General features: G+C 28.2%; 3 protein-coding genes across 3 annotated transcripts; all 3 read right to left on the bottom strand.

Moving 5' to 3' along the window:
- Window positions 1–3,660: 3,660 nt before the first annotated feature.
- LOC109807720 (uncharacterized) lies at window positions 3,661–6,377 on the bottom strand. The gene is made up of 2 exons (XM_020370313.3): window positions 6,209–6,377; window positions 3,661–4,248 (listed from the first exon to the last, which is right to left on the bottom strand). The coding sequence occupies exons 1-2, from the start codon at window positions 6,297–6,299 to the stop codon at window positions 4,004–4,006; spliced, it is 336 nt and encodes a 111-aa protein (XP_020225902.1). The 5' UTR covers window positions 6,300–6,377; the 3' UTR covers window positions 3,661–4,003.
- Window positions 6,378–10,981: 4,604 nt separating this feature from the next.
- On the bottom strand, window positions 10,982–12,757 carry LOC109795247 (uncharacterized). The gene is made up of 2 exons (XM_020354692.3): window positions 12,603–12,757; window positions 10,982–11,723 (listed from the first exon to the last, which is right to left on the bottom strand). The coding sequence occupies exons 1-2, from the start codon at window positions 12,679–12,681 to the stop codon at window positions 11,350–11,352; spliced, it is 453 nt and encodes a 150-aa protein (XP_020210281.1). The 5' UTR covers window positions 12,682–12,757; the 3' UTR covers window positions 10,982–11,349.
- Window positions 12,758–20,737: 7,980 nt separating this feature from the next.
- LOC109795016 (uncharacterized) lies at window positions 20,738–21,763 on the bottom strand. The gene is made up of 2 exons (XM_020354422.3): window positions 21,605–21,763; window positions 20,738–21,325 (listed from the first exon to the last, which is right to left on the bottom strand). The coding sequence occupies exons 1-2, from the start codon at window positions 21,693–21,695 to the stop codon at window positions 20,988–20,990; spliced, it is 429 nt and encodes a 142-aa protein (XP_020210011.1). The 5' UTR covers window positions 21,696–21,763; the 3' UTR covers window positions 20,738–20,987.
- Between the last annotated feature and the right edge of the window lie 2,198 nt (window positions 21,764–23,961).

Here is a 23,961-nt window from a genome sequence, read left to right as displayed (position 1 = left end):
GTTTATGGAAGGGTGAAAGGAAAGGAAGCGTTGGAATAAAAATGTATTTTTTGTTTAATAGAAATTGTCGAGGAAATTACACATATCTATAATGTTGTCGCCTACCAGTTCTATGATTTGGGTGCATGTTAAAAAATGAAAGAAGTGAGAAAATAAGAGACTAATATAAAAATCGAGAGAACTAAAATTACCCACTGAAATAAGTGATGAATTAGAAGAAGATAAGATGATGCATGTAAAAGTTAAAAAAGAGAAAGAAAGAGGTGTGTGAAAAGAAAATTGTAAATTGAAAGTTAAAGATGTAAAATTAAAAATTTTAAAAATAAAAAAAGTTATGAATATTTTAGATTTTTTTATATAAAAATAATGGAAGTGTACTTAAAAAAAAAAAAAAAAAAAAAAAAAAAGAGTTGTACATATCATTAGTCTTCATGATATAATATTTGGGCTATAGAGTATTTTAACTAACCTAGACGGCATGCTATCTGCACTTCCCTTATTTACTCTTCACACCACCTTCTAAAAAAAATTCCTAAACTAACGACGTCTTCTCTTCTTCATCTTCTTTTTTTTTTTTTTTTTAAAGAATCTTGAAATTTGAACAGCTTTTAATAATCGGACATCCAATAACATTGACAAGAATATAAAATGATACTATTCAACATTAAAATATCAATTTAAGCTTACAATTAAATATCTATTTAAGCTTACAATTGAGAAAGAGAAGAAAAAAAATGGATGTCCAAAAGAAAGATTGCTAGTTTATGGATGTCAAAATATTTTTTTTCTTTTTTTTTTATCTAAGTAAATCATATATTTTCATTCATAACAATAGATTTAATATAAAAGGTATAAATTCATGAGTATGTGGAATAACATAAAATATTCATTTTCTAATTAAAATATGAGCAACTCGATTGATTTACTTATGAATAAACTAACGGTACAATTCAAATTTCTAATTAGAATCTTTTCATACTAACTTAAAATAGAGTCAACTTCACTTAATAAATTTTTTACGTATCACATCTTTAACAATTTACTGACAAATAGATTTAACTACAATTTTTGCATAAAATTCACAGATATAATCTATATCAATAATGTATTGAGATAAAAAATAATAATAAAAAAAAACATTACTGCTGTCTTCAAAGATGTAATATTACCGTAAATACCAACCAATTAAATCTAAAAATTTTCATGATAATCACTAATTCCAGTCGCATAATTATAGCATCCAAAATTAGTATAGTATCCATATTGCACTTTAGCACTTCAATTCTTTTCCGTTTTAAAAACTCTTCTTCTTTCCCATTCACCAGCACGGCCTCCACCTTACACTCCTTCCCTCTTTTTTTATTAGTCAATGAAAGAAACTAATATATATATATATATATAGAGGTACAAGGATTTCTCAGCTCATATACAAGATATCCAAATTCCTTCGTGGTGTGTTTGGATGAGGAATTTTACAAATTTAAAGAATTTAAAATTCTTGGTATTTAAATTACTTTGATTTCAATTATTATCATTCTTAAAATATTTTGTTTGGATAAGTCAATTCAATATTTTTAAAATTTTAAATTATTAATTTGAATATGATAATTTGATTCTACCATGGTAAAATTAATTTTAAATATATATTTATATGTTGATATTTTTAAATAAAATTTTATAAAAATAAATATTAGCCAATTTTTAAATATTTAATAATTTAAAAATTAATATTAGATCATATTTAATAATTTTTAAAGTATTTTTGAATATTCAATAATTAAAAATATGAAGAGATAAGATAAAATATATAAGTGAAATAAGGAGAAAAAAAATATGAGGAATTTCAAATTCTTACTTTTTTGGGAGAATTTGAAATTCTACTATTTTAAAGAATTTCACAAATGCTTGAATTTCAAATTCTTTGTAAATTCTCCATCCAAACAAAGTATTTCACCTCAAAGAATTTGAAATTCTTCAAACAAATGAATTACTTCATTTAAATTACCCATCCAAACACACCAATTTACAGAATATGATATCTGCCAATATTTTACATAACTTGAAATCTACCATATATTGATGGCACATGATACCTGTCATTCTACAAACATTTTACAAAACAACTAACTACCATATTCTTAAAAAACTAATGTTAATTTTGAACACTAGTTCAATTGTATTTTATAAAAAAAAATTAGAAATTTAAATTGATTATGTTATATCCTTATGTTTTCTACTTTATTTTTTATATGACATTTTTTTTACATGTCAATTATATTTTACTACCTATGTTTTCATTTTTGCAAGAACGTGAAACAACATATTTAGTTTTTCATCATGATTGTTATTGATATTATTTCTTGTTTAATTTATATTTTTTTACAATAATACAATATTGCAGTGTTATCAAATTCAAATCAGACCGTCTAATTTAACTAAAAATCGGACCTATGACTGGTTCGATCAGTTCATCAAATCATAATCGTTTTTAACCTGCAAATATTGACCAATTTCTAAATATACATCAACGTACAAAAGCTCAGAAATGTTTTTGACATGCAAATATTAACCGATTGTTAAACATACATCAACAAAAGTTTCATGCATAACACGGATGCAAAGACTAATAAAGACATATATGTTAAAATTACAAAATTTTAACATATTTAATAAAAAAAAAGTGATAACAATGTACTTTTTAACACACTATTTTTAATACACTTTGTTATTGATTATAATTTATTAAAAGCTAAAAATTAGTAGAGAGAATTATTAAATTAAATAAGATGTGAAATTCACTAATTTTTTTTAATAAATTTTAATCAATTAAAAATAATGAGTCACTTGCATTTCTCTTATAAGTATTTTAGAAAGTATGTTGTAATTGTTTTTTATGTAGTGTCATTTTAAAATTATTGAATGAAACTCATTGTCAGAATTTCCATAAAAACAGTTGCCCGAATTTCCATCAAACAATTTATTGTCAACTCATACTTCAATTAGTTACCAAATTTCCATCAAACTCATTGTCAACTCATACTCCAACTAGTTGCAAACTCAATAAATCAATAGGGACAAATTTCACTGTTTCTTTTTGGGATCATGTTGATTTCTAGGTTGGCATGATCCTCTATCTTCTTTGTATATCATATCTAAATCATTAGGATGATATTTTTTTCCCTTTTGGACAAAATTGTGGTTGAGTTTTTCCGTTTGTCAAGGTCCTATCGTCAAATGACATTTATAAGGATTTAAGTTTATTGAATAACAAAACCAGAACCACAAATATTGATTACTTTCTTCCACCACAACAAAGTCATCAACCGGCACAACTTTTACTTCCCGAAGTGACGGTTATGAAACGGGAAACACCAGGGGGATTCAAGTTGCTTCATCATTATGGCAATAGAGACTCAGACTTTAGGTGATTCATTGGTGATTATTTTTTTTCTTAGCATCGTCGGGCTAAAATGACTCTTAGGATTGAGTTGTACCTGTAGATGTAGTTGTTATATTACTCATAGTTTATTAGACATTTTTAATTAGGGGAAATTAATGCAGCATTGACATTGTTCAATTAAATTAACTTCATTCAGCTTGAAAAATTCTCTGCTTACTCAATAGTAGATATGGTTGTAAGAAATATCTACAAAGACATGATAATTAACAACAGAGAGGACATAATATTAATGGTGATGATATATAGTAACAGTACAAGTAATAAAACCGGGATTTAATTATGACAAACTATTTGTACATACTGATATTTGAGTTTGCTCTTAAACTAATCACACAGACACAACAACTTATTATTGAGCATTATTTGTACGTAGTTGTGAAATATATATATCTAGTGGTATGGAGGTGATTGCTGTCTACTCCAACACACGAGATTTTATTCATGAAACACGTAGAATTAACTACACATTATATCTAACTTGTGAGTCTTATGCTGAGAAGATTGTGGCAGCTTGAGCAAGTTCTCAGTGCATGACAACAACCATTACCCTTGACCTGGGAAGATACGAGGAGGGTAGTAAAAGCCATAAGGAGGGTAGAAGCCAGAACCAGGAGGGTAGAAGCCAGAACCAGGAGGGTAGAATCCAAAAGGAGGGAAGCCAATCGGACGGTAGAAGCCACCAGGAGGCCTAGGAAAGACAATAGGAGGCCTAGGGAAGACACCACCAGGCCCAACACCGAAGTAACCACCACCACCACCCACTTGATTTGTCGCTCTAACAACATCACCTGCATGCAATTGCCACACATCATTAACCATTTACGTGGGGGCGATTAGGATCAAGGCGCGCGTTGAAGAGAAACAAGATCATAAATGTGATTGATGAGAAAGATGAAAAAATAAAAGAAATGGAAAAGATATAAAGTGAGCATAAAATTTGAGTACGATAATGTTAAATGATAGTCCCTCCGTTTTTTATTCATAGTCGTTTAAGGTTTTGCACGGAACTTAAAGAAATGATTGATATTTTAATTTTCAAAAATATTTATTACTTACTTTTCTATTCTACTCTCTATTTTTTTTATAGTATTTCGTTTGAAACATATTACCCATTCAAATGTAACATTAACTTTACATTAGAGCTGTCAAAACGGGTAACCCGGCCCGGCCCACTATGGGTTGAGCCTTTGGTGGGCCAACCCAACCTGGCTCGTTTATTGGTGAGCTGGAAAAAATTGAGCCCGGCCCGGCCCACCACGGGTTGGTGGGCTAAACGGGTTGGCTCACCTAATTTGAAAAAATCACCTAATTTAAAAAAATGTAATCAAATTTAATGCCTAATCCTGCAAAAATAGTATGCACATAAGCTTTTCTAGAGAAAAGTAAATAAATTCTTACACTAATTACATAATTTGAAGAAAAAATACATAAAATTGAGAACCTATGATGGTCTATGAAGTTTTATTTGGCCCAACCCAATAGCAGAAGTTTTTTTTTTTTTTTATGGGCTGGTGGGTCAGCGCGGCTCACCACGGGTTGAACCCGGGTGAGCCGGGTTGTTAGTGGGCCGGGTTTAAAATTGGCCCACACTGAAATTTGCAAAAAATTTTTAGCCCAACCCGGCTCGAACCCGTGGTGGGCCGGGTTGGCTCACTGGGCTGAGCCCATTTTGACAGCTCTACTTTACATAGGTAGTTGGAGAAAAAATAGGTAGACATTAGAAATAAATAGGCACATTATTCAGTAAACATACATTAATTATCAAGGATAAAAATGAGAAGAAAAAAATTAATAAATCATTGATTTTAGTAAAATAACAATGAAAAAAAGGATAAATTCTGACAAAACAACTATGAATAAAAAATGCAGGAAGTAATAAATTGGAAAAAGACACAAAATGTTGGAAGGGGTGTCATTATGATTGAATCAGAAACTCCTTGTATCGCAAACATCCTTTAAATACAATATTAATAAAGGTTCGGTTTAAAAAATTGCTTAAATATCTTGTTAATGTGTGTAATTACATTTTTTTTAATTCTTCATCTCTCAAAAAAAAAATTTCAAATATTAGGAGTCTCACATTAAATAAAATACGAAATTCAATATGATACTTAAACTTTGAAAATCCCCTACTTAATGAACTAGTCTTTTAGATTAAACTCTTCGCTTAAGTTCTAATAATTAATTAGTATTTTCATTAAGAGTTGGGATATGAAAGGAACTATCTATATATTGGATTAAGATATAAATCAAATACTAATAAATGAATGAAACTTTTAAAGAAAAAAGGATTACCATTAAATCAATATCGATAGAGTGAGTCTTTATGAACAATAACTTTTAAAATTGATGACAATTTTAAGAGTTTTACATTGAGTAAAATACCAAATTCAATGTAAACTAGTCTTTTGAGTTGGATTCTCCTCATGTGTTTAAGTTTTAACGTTGAATGCTTTAGTATTTGCTATTTTTTTTTAATTCATGAGATATTTTTTTGTGTATAATATTTTATTCATTTTGAATTAGTTTACATAAAAAGAAAAGAAAAATTAATAGGGAATAAAAAACATATTACAAGGACAAAAATAGAAGAAAAAAAATGATATATTTACATGAACTTAAATATATTAATTAGCAATATATTTTTATAGATTTTTTTTTTAAAACTAGCTAGTGTTTTAAAAGCCTTTATTAATATTCTGTTACTTCAAAATAAGAGAATATAAGGCAAAATGATTTATAGCTCACCCTCTTTCAAATCCCTAGCTGCCACCTGTGAGGAGATGAAAAGGAGCATGGCCAGCAGGCCTAGGATCAGTATTTCCATTTTGGAACCCATCTTTCAGTAGTAAAACTACAACGTACAACAGATGTACTCAAACGAGATATGTTTGGTAACGAAGGATGGGAAAATTAGTGGGAATGTGTACTCTATTTATAGGAGGGGAGCAGGGATAAGTAGGGACCTTTCTCTTAATGGCGCCGTAGCCTACTAATTCAGTCTTTTTTACAGTTAATTAAGAACTGAATTGCTCTTCATCTCCACCTCAATTTCCTTCTCCATTTTCAATGGTAAAAAGTTGTAGGCTATGAAGTTGAAGCACAGCAATTACTGTACATGACTACGTGTATATGCTACGCAATAAAATTAGAGTAGTAGACACCTACTGTACTGCTAGTTTGATGTCGTAATATTACTCCTAATCACCATAAAATATAAAATAATTTAGTGGCAAAATCAGATGCAGTTTCTTACTCGTTTTAAATATTTTATAATTAAAATATTAGACAGTTATTTTAATAATTATATTCTTTAATTGTCTTTAACACAACTCTTTAAGATTTTTTTTTAAAAGAGAACACAAGTATTTTAAAGTAATCACATATTAAAAGTAAATAAATTTCTTGACACAGTGGCTAAAAGACTGTCCTCATGTATGAAAGATTCATTTGATTTTGATTGGTTAATAAAAATCATATCTCATAAGTACAAATTAATCATTAATTACTCATCAACTTTAAAATATTACATGCATTGTGTTTATAAATAAAAAAGTCAATATTAAAAAAGTACAAACGATTAAAAAGCAAATCAAACCAAAATAATTTTGTGTTAATTAGTTTATTTGGTTTGATTATGGTTTATAAGATGAGTTATTAGAATAAAATTTTAATTCTAATTAAAAAGTAATAAGATAAAGTACAAGCCATGGGACAACATATAATAGTGGGGTTAAGATTATTCTGTCCTCTTTATCATTTAGATAAAAAAAATGAAAATAATATATATATATATATATATATATATATATATATATATATATTATGAAATGAAGTTTTGTATTTGATTTTTAAATATGCATCTGTATTAAATGTTTAGGAGAAAAATTTTGTTATCTACATATTCTACTCAATTTAAACACAATTATTTCTAATTAAAAAACTTATTCAAATAAATATAATAATATTGAAATGTCTTTGTATATAACACAATATTAATATTAATGATATATGTCAAACATATAAGCTCTAGTGGATACACGAAGAGTCTCTCATTTCCACTCAGTCACTTGGACATGTTTTTAAATTTTATTGACATTTTTTTAGTTTCTATAATTTTATTTACTTTATTTTTTTGTTTTTATAATTTAAAATAGATTTTTAAAATTTTTATATTTATCTTTTTCATTCTTTTTTAGTTTATATAGTTTAAGATAAATCTTTAGTTTATATATTTACAATTTTTTAATTTTTTTTAGTTTTTATCATTAATATTTTTGTAACGTTGTCTATTTTTTATTAATATAATATATATTTTCAATTTTATAAAAATAAAAAGGGTATATCAATAATGATTGTCACAAGTGAAAATATAAAAGTCATAAAACATCGAAAAAATCTAATTTAAAGTAATCCAATAAAATAAATTTGATATCAAATATATAAAATTGAATTAATATATCTATTACGTCAAACACAAAAATAAACAATATTATAAAAAAATGAAGAGAACTAAAAGGTTTAAAAAATTACAAATATAAGGACTAGAAAAAATTATCTTAAATTATAAGGATTTAAAATAATTGAAAAGGATAAATATATAAACTAAAAAATCTATTTTAAATAATAGAAATTAAAAAGTAAAATAAGTGAAACTATAAAAATTAAAATATTATTTTAACCTTTATTAATTAACTACAGTATATTTTATATATACATATGTTCACTCACACAAGTCATAATTATCTTTATAAATGTATTAAAATGATATATAAATCTAGTAATAAGTTAATGAATAAATTTATATAATTCATGACTATTTATTAATATACTAAAATTACTAGTACAAAAAGGGTAATTTACGTCACTTATTTTAAGTTTTTTACGCCAGAAACAGGTCCGATGTAAATGCGGGAGACGTAAATTTACGTCGGTTGTGATAGCCGACATAAATTTACGTCAAAAATTCACAAGAGCCGACGTAAAAAAGTTGGAAACAAAAAAAATAGCGTTCTGCTCGGAGAACGGCCCGTTCTGCTGCAGATCCACCCACTCTACTTGCAGATCCACCCACACACAAAGCATTTTCTACCTGTATTAACAAACGATGATTCAGCCAAACGCAAAGAAGATGATAATATTAACTAGTATATTAATAGATAAATACATACATTTATTTTCAACATATAAGCTAATATATTAAGAAAGGATTTTCCAAACTAACCTCAAACGCGAGCCCAATGCAATCGGTCAAAAATTCAAGAATTACCCAAACGCGCAAACATACACTCAGATACAATACACTCAAACGAAATCTTAACTCAGAAAACCCGAATGACACTTACACTCAAAGCTCTCTTGTTTAAATATTGACGCGTGCGCGAATACAGTTTGAAATTTGTAGATATTTTACGTCGAACCTCGTAGGGGCCGACGTAAAAAAGCAAATTTACGTCGGATATAGCTTATGTCCGACGTAGATTTGCTTTTTTACGTCGGCCCATATGAGGTCCGACGTAAAAAAGTTGGACTTTATTACAAAAATGCCACCGCATTTTTTTAATGCCGGATTTTTCTTTGTCTGACGAGAATACAGTAACGTAAATTACCATTTTTCTACTAGTGAATAATGTTTCCATGAAAATAACTTGTATTATTATTTTGTTTTTATTAATATTTGGTAGTAACAATATAGGAAACTCATTTTTTTAAAAGATGCTAAAATACTTGTATTTTAGACAAAAATAAATATAAAATTAAAAAGTATAAATACTGTAAATTTAAAAATTAGTAAAATAAAATAATGCGTACCATAGAAAAATGATGGTTGCAACATGTATAAGTGTATATATAAGAAAAGCAAAGTGTACAAAATATAAAATGTTAAATTTTCCATAATTAGAATGCCTAAAATGTCTTTTGTGTCTTTAAACGAAAAAATATTATATTGGAATCTATATAATATATCTATTCTATGCTCCCCTAACGACAACCATTTCTAGGTTGTTGAATTCGTCCAATTAAGTATAGCATGTACTTAGACTATTTCATGTCTTACATTGTGAGATGTATTGTCGGTCTTTGAAAGATGTTTTTAAGCAGAAAATGAAAAGTAAGAAGAGGCGATATGAGTTAGTGTTCTTTTAATATGCAGTAAATAAGTAATTAAATAGATAATTAACATTTCATAATTTCTTAAAAGATTATTAATCCCAAACATTGAAATGAAGATGATTTCATACTCTTCTGACTTATAAATTTTATAAAAATATAAGTAAGGCTAAATTTTATTTTAAATTATTTTGATTTTAGTTTTAATACTGAATTTTGCCATGATATATTGTCGGCGCAAAGTATTGTTATTTGATAAAAATTTACTCTAAATATAATATTTTACGTGATGATTTGGGTAAGATGTAAATGCTTAAGTATATGTTTAGATTTCGACTTGATCTAAAGAATAAGTTCTTTATAGTCTGCACAGTTGCTTCATTATCATCATGTTGGAAAAATAATTCAAAATTTTAAATTAAATCTTTGAGATATTATTTAGATTTTAAAAGATATTGATTCTTTTATGATATTGTTTAGAGATTTATTTCCACGTATAAATTGTGATGTAAGTTCAATAAATAGAGACTCTTAAGATGAGAAAAATTACCCAATCTGTAGAGTGGGTCACCGCCTTAAATGAGAGAGGAGGTTATATGAAAGAGAATTTTCAAGTTTCGCCAGAAAACTTGTGAATGAGGGTTTTCAAGTTTCGTTAGAAAATTTATGAGTGAGGAGTTTTCAAATTTAACCCAAAAAATTTGATGGGAGAATTTGCATGATATATATAATACATTTTGAAATAAATGATGAACATCTTTGTAGACGTAGGCATGAGAGGCTAAACCACGTTAAATAAAATTGTGTGATATTTTTCTATTTCTTATATGGTGTTATTTTAATATGTTTCTTATCATTATTATTGGAGTTAATCATCTATACACTGCCAGTGTAAAGTTTTTTATACTGGCAACCAATCATATTTTTTAAATTATTTTATTTTATTTTTATTTCATTAAGTAAGCAACTGACATGACACTATTAAAACATATGATTAGTTGACAGTGTAAAAGAAACTTTATACTGGCAGTATATAAATAATTAACTCTTATTATTGTGCGTAAAAGAAAAGAAGATGTTTTTGTTCTCAATACATCACAATAAACTTAATATAGGTGATTATTGTTTTCTTAGCCCTCATTGGTGATTTGTTTTCGCTTAATATCGTCAAGATAAAAAGGCTCCTATGTATAGATAAAAGGTTTAGGATTGAGTTGTACGTGTTGCTGTTATATACACTGTATTGAGTAATTTAATTAGGGGAAATTACTGCAGCATTGACCTTGTTCAATGAAACTTCATTCGATCGGCTTGGTAAACAATCAGCTTTCTAAATATATAGATATGGTTGTAAAGAATACATATAATGACGACATCACATGATAATTATAGAGAAGGAGACATGTACACTTAACAACAGAGAGGATTGCTTATAAAATTTAATAAAATAACAACAGAGAGGATACAATACAATAGTAAGAGTACTAGGTGTAAAAGCAGGAACTGTGACAACCTATTTCTGCATACTAATATTTGAGTTTCCTCTTAAACTAATCACATAATTAGTACGCATGCAGAACGTACAACGTATTATTGAGCCCTAGTGGTATGAAAGGTGAGGAGAAAAGACAAGGCTCCTTTCCTTTCCCAAAGACGTAGGAGATTTTATTGATGAAACATTAATTTGTAAAAAGTATACATGTATAGAAACTACAGTGTGTGGACCATTTGTGCAGCTAGCAGCTTAAGCAACCTCTCAGTACAGTACACATTAGCCTTTACCCTTGGCCAGGGATGACACGAGGAGGGAATCCACCAAAACCACCGGTACCAGGGAAGCTGCCACCATAACCACCAAAACCACCACCGCCAGGGAAGTTGCCACTGCCACCACCGATGCCAGGGAAGAAGCCAGGAGGGTAGAAGCCACCAAATCTACCGCCGCCAGGAGGGAAGTAAGGTGGGTAGTAGTTACGAGGTGGGTAGTAGTTACGAGGTGGGAAGTAGCCAGGTGGAAAATAGCCACCTCCAGGCCCACCGTAGATACCACCAGGCCCACGGTTCCCACCACCAGGCCCACCACCGAAACCAATGTAACCCCCCAAACTACCACCACCACCACCCAGTTGATTTCTCTCTCTTACAATCTCATCTGCAGAGCGCATCACACGTCAACCATTTACGATATATATACAAAAATACTTTGTTAGGGATTATTAATAGGAGGCGGGCAAGAAAAACAAAATCGTAAGTGTGATTCATGAGCAACGAAGAAAAGAGAGAGATAGCAGAAATAGAAATAAAGTGAACATAAAGAATGAGTAAGAAAAGGAATTAATTAAGTGCATGATAATAAATTAATTGGAACACCATACAAAATGTCGTAAGGGGGTCAATTATGATCGAATCAGTAGGTTTAAGAAACCCCTGACTTGTAAACATCATTTAAATACAAAGGTTCAATTATCGAATTTTTAGGGATGTTTATTAAAAATTATTAAATAAAAAATGAATCAACGTCTTGTTAATATATGTAATTACATTTTTTAAAACTTTTCATTTATGAAAAAAAAAATCTTAACCATTGAATGTTTTAGTCATTGTTATTATCTTCTTTTAAAATTTGTAATATTTTATTTTTACGGTATTTGATTCATTTTAAATTACTTGTGTAAAAACACAAATTGATAGGGATTAAAAAAAACATATTACAAGGAAAAAATAGGGGGAAAATTGAACATATCACATGGACTAAAATAAAGGCCAACAAGAACAAAACAAGACCATTTTGTAAAGGAAAGATATTGCAAGAAAAAAAAAACGCATAATTATAAGGACTAAAATGATATTAAGTTAATAAAAAATTATAATATTGTTTATAACAAAAATACATTAATCAGTAAAATCTTTTCATATATTTCTTATGTTTTAAATGTTTTTAACTAGGATTTTAAAAACATTAATTAATAGTCCCATACTTTAAAATACTCTTGAGATCAATATAAGACAAAATGATGTATATATAGCTCACCGTCTTTCAAATCCCTGGCTGCCACCCCTGAGGAGATGAAAAGGAGCATGGCCAAGAGGCCTAGGATCTTCGAACCCATCTTTTAGTAGTAACACTACAACGTAAAGATCTACTCAAACGATTTATGTTTGATAATGAAGGATGAGAAAACTAGTGATAATGTATACTCTATTTATAGAAAGGGTAAAGGGAGAAGTAGGACCTTTATCTTAATTGGCGCCGTAGCGTACTAATTCAGCCTTTTCTGTAGTTAATTAAGAACTCAATTGTTCTTCACTCCACCACAATTTCCTTCTCCGTTTTCAATGGTAAAAAAATGTAGGCAATGTAATTGAAGTACGGCAATTATTGTACGTGACTACGTGTATATGCTATGTAATGTAAAATAGAAAAAGCAGACCCCTATATCTAGTTTTACATCGTAATATTCATAAATAAAATCATAATATTAATTACTTTTTATATACACTTTACCAAAAAAATTACTTTCTATACATAAGTCATACGTTACCTTTATTTCTCAAAAGTATAAAATAATATAGTGACAAAATTAGATGCGATTTCTTATATTTTTATATTTTTTTTCTAATTAAAGTATTAGGCATCCATTTTAGTAATCTATATATTAATATTAGGCTTTAGTACTAGTCTTTATCATATATTTTCTTTATAGATAATGAAAATTTTGAGAACTTTAATTAAACTAATAAAATAACTTCATATTAGTGGAACTACTTGGTTTATGAGATGGATAATTAAAAAAATATATATTCTTATTAGAAAAGTAACAGAAAAATATTTTTTAGAGACAGGAAAAATACAAGTTCTGTACAAATTTAATTTATACTTCAAATACTGAAATTAATTACCATATTAGGCTTAAGTATAGCCATAATATCTATTGATTGGGGCTAGATTAAATATGTAAACTTTTTTTTGGTAGCTGTCCAACTTGGCTCACACATTAATTATATCTTATTATGTCTCTTCTTGTAATTTTGGGTTTGTATGGCACCCCTAGCTAGTACCACATATTCAATATATTCTTGGCTGATTAAAAAAAAACTGAAATTAATTACCATCGAAGAATGGGTAGATGCAAATGTTGTGGAAGAAAAAAAAAACTAAAATAAATTAATTTTACACGTTAATGTGCTTTGTTTTTTAAGTCATTATAGTATGCTCAGTTCAAAAGTGTTTTTTTCGCATTCTCCATAGTGATTCCGCTTGAAGTTTTTTTATGCTGCATAACTTCAAACTTAATTTTTAGAGCAGTAACTTTAATAAATTTGTGGTTTACGTATATTATTTCAACTAACTTATTAACATAAGATAAAACCACGGTTAATTATGAATCATGAATATTATAGGTAAAAAATATATATACATTCAAATTTTCATAATCCAAATCAAGTTTTAATCGGTAAATATTTTATATAAAGTCCTGTATAGAAAATAGTTATTGCGGGTCTTTCATCCACCAATTAATTTATATTTGTACTCTCAGTGTAAGTCCTACCTCCGCCATTTTGATGTTTTGAGAAATAAGAATATAAAAAAAAAACCAACAACCCAAGTTTTTTTTTTTTTTTTGTGATAACAATTTTTATATTTTTTACTGAAACAAGTATTCTTTGTTAGATATTGTATATTCAGAACTCAAATAACTTCAGACTACTACTTAAGTTAGAACCTATGTGACCACATCAATTCATTAAACATGATGGTACAAAAACAAAATGTCTTTTTCTATTTTATACAAAATTGTGGCCGAGTTACCCCGTTTACCAAGGTACTAACGTTAAATGACATTGCAATATATACGTGGCAATTTTCTTAATTTGTTGTTATCAGTTTCTTCTTTATAGACATAGGCCCATCATTGAGGGCCTTAGCCCGGTCCGTATCTCTCTCAAATATAAAAAGTCGTTAAAATTTACTTTTAGAAAACATTAGAGAATTCTTTAAAAAAGAAAATGATTTAAAACTAAATATTAGATTCAAGAATGAATTATAAATAAGAAAAGTGTTAGCATTTTGCGAAGTCTATCTTAATAATTTTTAAAAATATTTACTCTATCCTTTTCTAACAAATAAAGAATTAAATTCAAATGAATGGACCAAAAAAATTATGAAAATATTAATTTTTGCTCGTCACATCCTCGGATTGACAGAAGAACTAAAAGTCATGTAATTCTTTAAAAAAAAAAAAACAATTGCATGTTAATGTGTTTTATTATTAATGTTATAAGAATATTTTGAAAAGAATTTGTTTTAATAAGATTCATATTGCACAAAAAAAGATTGTTTTTAGAAATTTTTTTTGAAAAATTCTTTCCAATAATTGTTTTCAAAATTAAATTACCAATTCAATTGTCGATTATGCATAAGAAAAGTGTTATTACCGTACCACGAAGTAAAAATAGTATAAGCTACATGCATGCCCATGTTGTAGGGCGGCGAGAATTTTACACATCATTTTTTATGTATTAATTTTAAATACATCATTTGCTGATTGCACAAAGGTGCAGGACAAATAATAAAATAAATAAAAATTCAAGTATTAAATTTATAGGAAGTTGTGTAATAATTAGCTAATCTAATTTGATATTAATTAAGAAAAATAAAATAAAATAAAATAAACTAGATACATAAATAACAAGATATATAGTTTGAAGAACATAAAAAAAAATAAAGCATGTATTTTTAGAGTTTTAAGAATAAAAGTAAATTAAAAAAAATTGATTGAAAATTTATGATAAAGAATGTTAGGGATTAACTTCATATCCAACTTCATATGTAATCTTTTCAATTATTATCTCATTTCAATAATTATTAAATTAATTCAACAACTAACAAAAATATTTTAACTCTATTTTTTTAGGTGAGAAATTTTAAGTTTTTTAATTTCTTGATGAAGTTAATTAAACAATAATTTACATTAAGGCTGAGAGTTTAAAAGTTGACTAATAATTCTTATCATATTTTTAGTAATAAATGTTGTTAGTATTATTCATTATATTATAGTTTCAAAATGATTTTTCAACCTCAATTAATTAATTCTATGAGATTATGTAAAGGGTGGTCAAACCAAAATATGTATTAAAAACAAAAGAATAACAATTAACAAACTTTAATTACTAAAAAGAGCAAAGGGTTACATGGAGTCCAACAACTACATCAATTCCTGATAATAGGAGACTTAGCTATGTTAAGGAATTCGCACAAAGGCACAATCTATATGTTTTTTCAAGTCCTAATTTTATAATGTCCTAATTTTATAATGTTTTAAATGGGCTTCTTCAATGTAGACTCGCTTAAATGACAAGGTAGATTCGTTTAAGTGAGCTTGATGACATGTCTATGTTGGCCTTGTTGTGTTAGGTTACTCAGATGGCTCATTTGAATGTACTCTTCATGGTGTCCCAAGGGTGTCTTATGTGCTAGCTCGCTTTGAGCAACCATTTGGCTTGCTTGAGCAAGAATGAAGTCATTAAGAGGTTGCTTCCCTCTCACTCTGACTGAGCGCTCCAATGTCCAACTCCTTTCACTATCTTTTTTACATTAGATTTTTCCTTCCTCTATCTCAGAACTAACTAAAAATAATTGTAAAAATACCTAAGGCTTAAATAATTGTATTAACCATAAAAACTTAACTTAAATTGCTTATTTTTTACCAGAATATATAAGACTCTAAAACATAAGATATACTCGATAATTATTTAAATTGGATAAAAGATATTGGCATGTTTGACAATTATCTATCATTATACATGTATTGTTACTATTATAAATCTTTTGGGTAAATATAAAGGCAAATAATAAGTTAAAAGAATAACACATAATAAAGATATTTAATAGAAAATAAAAATATAAAAATAATTATAATGTGTCATTAGAAGGTAAAATAGGTGAAGCAAAAGTGGAAAGAGAGTAATTGTAGAGAGAGAATACACTTTGATCAGTTAAGAAACAAATTAAGATACTAACTTTATTAATTGTCATATATTATTTTATAGCTAGGAGGATAACTCTTGTAACGGTTTATTATGATCCCTACACTTAACGATTTAACTACTAGTAGTGGATATATAAAATAACTTAGGATTCTCATACTTATAATACCTTGATATAAATATCATAAGATATATACACACAAACAAATACCTGTTATATGATTTAGTAGTTGATATACTTATATATATATATATATATATATATATATATATATATATATATACACACACACACATACACACACAATAATTCAGTACTCAAGTATGAAAAGAAAATCCAAGTTGTTGATCAAGCAATACTACTACCATTTAGTTACATTAGGGTAGCTCAAAAGATCTACGATACCATCACCCTACATGGCTTCAAAATGAACTCCAACAATAATTTATCCTCACTCTACTCTCATACCAAATATGATCATTACAGTTCAATCACAAGGATAAGCTAGAATTTTAAAAGAATCAACATAGTCATCATAGAATTTAAAACTACTACACTACCAACACAAACAACTTTTTTCACTTCAACACAATATTAACCTACAACTTGTCAACACAGCATAACATAGTACTCAACTCATATTAACTCAACAATGTAATTCAACATCATTCAGATAGTAGGTAAACATATAAACTTCAATGCATCATATACACACTAAGTATTCAGATTTAACAACACTACAACATAACATATGCAACATACCATTCAACAACTCTACCACATATCCAAAACAAATGAATTATATGCGTCGTCACGTATTTCAACTAGGAGATCTTTTATAATACAAATGAGCAATTTAAGTGACTTGAATTTACTAAACCAACAACCCAATTTTTTTAATCCAGCTAGATCAACAATCAATTTGGATAATAATCCACTACATGGTTGCACACATTTTGCTACTTAAACTGGGAAGTCTAGTATTCCTATAAGGTATAACAACTTGTGTGTGAGTTTACCATGACATTAACTAGCATAATTAAGTCATCTATGGAACCACATTTGATGACAATCAAGCAAGATGCAACTCATCAAGTCTAACTTCCTTTGCCCCAAACTCAAAGGAAACTGAGGAAGAAGGAAGATAAGGGATGAGCTCTGAGCACCTCTAAAGCTCCACACCAAACTCAGATTCTCGACCCACTAGCTTTGAATTGTCAACAATCAACTCGACTGAGAGCTCTGAAGACTCCCGAGGCTAAAAAGAAGATGAAAATGGTTTAGAACTTTAAAACTTCTCTCTCTAGTCTATCTCTTTAGGATTCTTAAGAATGAACTTATGAATCTCAATTTTTAAAAGAAAACTTATATACCCCTCACCTCAAGGTCAAATTAGACCTTTATCCAAAGAAACTCCCTAAACAACTAAAATTCATAAGGAATCTCTTAATTTCATAATTTCTCAAATAAATACAACAATCAAAATAACAATGTATATTTAATAAAATCAACAAAAACTTACTAAAAGCATACAATGTTACAACTATTTTATCAGATCGAGCCATATTAGGAATAAAGTGGTACTCTAATTACAATTTTACGTCTAAGACAAAGATCAAACTTTGATTTTGGTTAAGAAACACAAATGTCAAATCATTTGAACTAAAAAAAATTTATTTATTAATCATCATAGATGATAATAGTGTGAACTATTGGCCAAAATTAATGAACATTACAAGGACTTTTGAATAAAGTAGTTTTTTTTGTTATTTTTGGAAGTCATTCAATTGAATTAATAATTTGAAAATAAATCTTATACTAACATTTATTTTGTAAAAGGGAGTCACTACAAAAAATGTTACTTATAATGGTATACAAAAGTATTATTATAAATACAATATATGTAAGTACAAATATTTATTTAATGTATAACTACACACAGTTTTAACGTTAATTTAGAATGAGATTCAACAAAATATATTGTGTTACTATGATCTATATATATCTGCACCTTTTAACAATAAAATAACATATATTGTATCTATAATATAAATAAAATTAATTTTTAGTAATATATATTATGTCACTGCAAAATGTGTGTTATTATATGATAAATTCTTTTAATAGTGAATCTCAATAATTAAGGCAACAACCAAATTTGTATAAATAAAAGAAAAACTTTTAAAAAGGGCCAAAATATATTGATTTTCTTTTTGCCTGAATTGACTTTTAGTGATTAATTCACATCATTAATTTATGATAATAACAAATTAAAAAAGAGGATAATAAAACAAAATAAGCACAAAGAACAAAAAAACAATTTAGAAAGAAGAAAAAATTATCAAAACACATTAAGTGGAATGTGATATTAACAAAGCTCTTGGTTGAGCCTAACGTGACAAAAACATTAGACCAATACAAAATATAAACAGAAATAGTACAGAACATTTGCTTTTTTGGAATCTAAGCAAATGGCTAGCACTGCCCTTCGACGATCTTCTCCGCCGTAGTGATGGGCAGGGAAACAAAAGGTGTTGGCAGGTTACGATGGGAAGAGATCCGGTGTGCTCTGTTTTTCAATGTAGATGGAAAAAAAAAATCTAGTGTTGAATGTGTTTCCTTTTTCTTTTTTAAAAAAATCCATGACATTAACAAATAGTGTAAAAGACTGACCAAGCCAAAATGTGTCATGGATATGGTCTAGAACACCTTGTGCTTGGGAAGGCACTTCCTCAAGTCAAATCAAAACATGTCTCTTGTAGAGAAAGCTAGTTTAGCTAGCAATCTAACTAAGTTGCAGTTCCTACTTATATGTGTAAGTTTTTTCCTATGGAATTTTCACCTAATAAAAGGGATAGACAATCTTAGTTCTTGGATAATATCGGAAATATATGTACAATCACTATACTTATACCCTTTCTCCATTCCACATAGAGCTCTTGACAGTCAATCTCAATAGTGTTTCTTATTATCATAGAAATGAGTGAGATAAATCTAATAGTTATGAAATGTAGCCCATCGTAGTCGTATACCACAATTGCATCCGTCTTATATCAGAACTTATGTGTCACAGTTAACGTTTGGGTCTAGTAAAGTATAAGTTTTATTTTGGCCTTAAGCTTATATATGAACCATATATACCACTTGACCTACCACAATGACCTTAATTTTATTTTATTTTAACTCATCCAATGAGGAGGAGGTAACACACACATCCCACTTTTTAATGGGGTTAGGTAAGGACTTAAGAGGTTTCAATCCACACGTTGAGCATATGATTCATCGTTTCATTGTTAATCTCTCTTCTTGTCTTTTAATTAAACTTAATCTCAATTATAGTAATTTTACTTTTACTTTAGACAAAATATTTCAACTCGACTTGGAAATTGCTACGGTACCCTCAAAGATCGAGGGGTTTCAATACATTTTTCTATGTAAACTCATTAAAGATTTAAAAAAATATTTAATTATAAAATGAATAATCCAAATTATACTTATAAAATAAAAAGTAAGATAAAATTATAGAAATTAAAATTATAAGATTTCAATAATATTAAAAAATATTAAAAAAAAATTAATAAATAGTAGAAATTAAAAATTATTAAAATTATAATATAGAAATTAAAAATTTAAGAAAAAAATACAAAAAAATATACTTAAAAAATTTTTAAAATTAAAATATAAAAATTCAAAAATTTTAAGTAAAAAGATAAAAATATACTTAAAAATTATTAAAATTAAACTATTTAAATATATAATAATATTGTTACAAATAAATTAGAATATATAAAATAAAAATAAAATAACTAAATAATTTAAAAATTTTAAAAATAAAATATCATAAATATTATTTAAATAAATTATTAAAAATATAAAATATAAAAAATTGTACCGGTACCCTCTCAAATTAGATGAGTAACATATTATTTCTCTAATTTCAATTTAGTCTTCGCCATAATATCTTTGACTAAGCCTTGACTACTCGTACTGTCGCCATGATATATATTATCCACTATCCAAGTTTATTAGCCATATTTATTAGGGGAAGTTAATTGCGGCATTGACCCTTGTTCAATTGAACTTTAGGAGTTCTCTGCTTTCTGAATAAATAGATATGGCTTATAAGCATAATCTACGGCAGCATGATAGTAGAAAAGAACAAATTTAAAAATAACGGATGATATAAACGATGATGATATATAATATCAGTAGAAGTAAAGCTCACGACACTAAGTACAAAGTAGAACTTGTACAATACATACTCTCTACTTTGCTCTTAAACTCATCACACAAGCACAAGGACATATTATTCATAAACGCTATTTCTACTAGCGAAATATCTCTAGTGGTGAGAAAGGTCATGGCAATCCATGCCTCTCATGACGAGATTAATTTTATTTATGAAACATCCGCGTCGACAACATTGTCTCAATTGTGAGTCTTATCCTGAGTTTGTGCAGAAACAGCTTCACCAGCGTAATAGCAGCACCTTTTGCAATCTCCTCTATATGTCCGACCACCACAACAGCCATGGCGACAATACCCTCCTCCTCGGCCTGGGTAACCGCCACCACCGTGGCCAGGGTAGCCACCGCCATGACCAGGGTAGCCACCTCCATGTCCAGGGTAGCCACCACCATGGCCAGGGTAACCACCACCACCACGGTAGCCACCACCACCATTGCCTGGGTAACCACCACCATTGCCTGGGTAACCACCACCGTAGCCTCCACCAGGATATTTGGCATCATCTACTCCATTTGTTTCTTTAACAAGCACAAAACAAAGTTAGCGAACCATTTACGATATGAAAAGGCATGAGCAAGATAGAAAAAGATGTCCATTATGATGGAATGAATAGGATTATGAAACCTCTTGTTTTGTAATGTTATAAATTTAAAAGTTTCACTAACAAATATTTTAGGTACGTTAAATAAGAATTAAAAAATGATTATTTTTTTTTAATAAAACAATGCAGTGATAGTAATAGTATCCTTTAAAATATTTATGAGAATCTAAGGCGATTAAAATGATGTATAGCTTACCCTCATTTGAATTTGTGGATGCCACCTCTGAGGAGACCAAAAGGAGCATGGCCAACAGGCCTAGGATCAGTATTGCCATCTTGGAGCTCATCTTCAACGTACAGATTTACTCAAATGAGATATGTTTGGTAATGAAAGGATGAGAAAATTAGTGGGAATGCATATCCTTTATATAGGAGGGAAGGAGAGAGAAAAATGGAGGTTTGTCTTAACTTGGTAGTTGGCGCAGTAGGGTCATATTAATTCAGTCTTATCTAAAGAGTTAAGAACCGAAGAGTTGTTCTTGATCTCCCGTTCAATGTCCTTCTTCATTTTAAAATGGTAAAAAGTTGTATGCTATGAAATTGAAGCAGAGGCAGAGCAATTATTGTAGCTGTATCAACCTGCTATATATATATATATATATATATGTATCCACTTGCTATGTACCGAAAAGTGAAGTAAAGACGGCTGCTGCTAGTTTGCTGTCATGATTTTATTACATTTAGCATGAGTTCATGAGAGACTATCTTAAGTCATAACCTATATAAATTTTCAAGATAGAGATAAAAGGATATAATTATATAGAACTCGATATAGAGAATCTTATATCATTCATATCTAAAAATCAACTTTACACGTTATATACTTACATTACAATATGTTTGCTTCAATGGTTGTTTTTTCACATTCTTCATTGTAATTCCTTTAAAAAAGTAATTATACAATATACCATCAAAATTAATTTTCTGAGCAAATGTTGAAGTGTCTAGTAGCAGTATATGGTATAAGAGTTTATCTCATCTATGAATACGTTAGCTTGAGTTTGAATATTATGTTTGAACAACCCAATTTAAAAAAGTTATAAGCTTTTTATCTTAACTAATGTTACTAGACCTATCAAGTCATTATATAAGACTATTAACAAATATTCAGTTGTACAAAATTCCTGTTCGAGAATCCTGATGAATTCATTAGGAAGCAAACCATGTGATCTAATTTTTAAAATTGAGTTAGACCTAAAGTTAAATTATATTATTATTAATTACTTTAATAATGTCTTGATTTACATGTTCAACACTAGTCCAAGAGTAAACATATTTTGAATAGAATTTAGAAACACCAGTGACTCTCTGCTAGCCGCATTCTATATTGTTGTGGTCAACTGGAAGAACTTTAATACTCAAATTAGTTTTACATAAAATGATGAAGTGAGTGGAAATTGGAAGGTCACAATAACTACGAGAATGCTTACACATTTTAATGCTATAAATATGTACAAAAAAATGTTAAGTATGTCATAATATAATTACGCATAACAATTTTTTATGAGTATATTATGTTAATTTACACATTTTTGATAACATGTTATATAATTATGTATAACATGTGTGTTATATGTTATAGTTATAGGAAACACGTTGAGACCTTGTCTAACTAGTTTATTTTAAATTATCTTCATAATAAGCAAGGGATGAAGCAAAAAGAAAAAGAAACTTATATTTTACATTTTGTAGATTTAGCATTATGTTAGGACACCCTTAGTATTTTGTTGTACAATTAAGAAACACTTGCATGAGGCTCATTGATTTATAATTATTTCTTTTGTGAAGTACTTATTGATTTATAAGTGTATAGCACTTTGGGGTATTCAATATTATATTTGGTGTTATAATTAAATATAAATATTTATTTTATTTTATAATATATGTTTGTATGTATGGTAATCTTAAAGGTGTTACATTAATCATGAATATTATAGGTATGGAAAATATTATTCCCTTTACAAAATAATTATCGTAAAAATTACAAATTTTAATTAATTAAGAATGTAAAAAAAATATTAGGAGTATTTACTTTTAAAAAATTCAAGAAAAATCATTTTTTTCTTTCCAATAATGGATTATGCATTTATTATGAGATGCTGCCCATGCAGCAGTAGGTTATGTTATTAAGTGCGAAAGACAATTCAGGCGATCAAGTCAGGTGACTCAATGATAAATGAATAAATGGAGCCACGATTTTTTTTCGCGCAAAAAATGATTCCGAATGTTATATTTTAAATTAAGAAATGTAATAAAAAAATTATTTTATAGATCTTTGAATCTTTTATTATACTTTTTTTTATTCCATAAAAATTATATTAATTGAAAATATATAAATTAATTAAATAATAAATAAGAACTAATGATATAATTTGTTTGAGTGCGAAAACACCAATTGGTTAAAACTAACAAAATGGTAGTAATTGCAAACACTCTCACGCACTAATCACTATATATTTAAAATAATAATTAGGCAAGCAGAGAACCTAAACAAACATGAGGGATGTGTCGTTCATATAAGAGCTTGTGAGTGAGTTAAAGTGTGTAAAGTTG

Source organism: Cajanus cajan, chromosome 9 (genome assembly GCF_000230855.2).
Source record: "Cajanus cajan strain Asha chromosome 9, NIPB_CcT2T_4, whole genome shotgun sequence".
In the NCBI taxonomy this organism is placed as follows: domain Eukaryota; kingdom Viridiplantae; phylum Streptophyta; class Magnoliopsida; order Fabales; family Fabaceae; genus Cajanus; species Cajanus cajan.
The sequence above is the reverse complement of the archived record's forward strand: the minus strand, read 5'-3'. Positions and strand labels throughout refer to the sequence as shown.

Excerpts from the sequence above, each read along its gene's own strand:
- LOC109807720 (XM_020370313.3), bottom strand. The coding sequence starts at position 6,299 with ATGGGTTCCAAAATGGAAATACTGATCCTAGGCCTGCTGGCCATGCTC. Across the intron at positions 4,249-6,208 it reads AGCTAGGGATTTGAAAGAGG|GTGATGTTGTTAGAGCGACA; the intron begins GTGAGCTATAAA and ends AATTGCATGCAG.
- LOC109795247 (XM_020354692.3), bottom strand. The coding sequence starts at position 12,681 with ATGGGTTCGAAGATCCTAGGCCTCTTGGCCATGCTCCTTTTCATCTCC. Across the intron at positions 11,724-12,602 it reads AGCCAGGGATTTGAAAGACG|ATGAGATTGTAAGAGAGAGA; the intron begins GTGAGCTATATA and ends TGCGCTCTGCAG.
- LOC109795016 (XM_020354422.3), bottom strand. The coding sequence starts at position 21,695 with ATGAGCTCCAAGATGGCAATACTGATCCTAGGCCTGTTGGCCATGCTC. Across the intron at positions 21,326-21,604 it reads ATCCACAAATTCAAATGAGG|AAACAAATGGAGTAGATGAT; the intron begins GTAAGCTATACA and ends TGCTTGTTAAAG.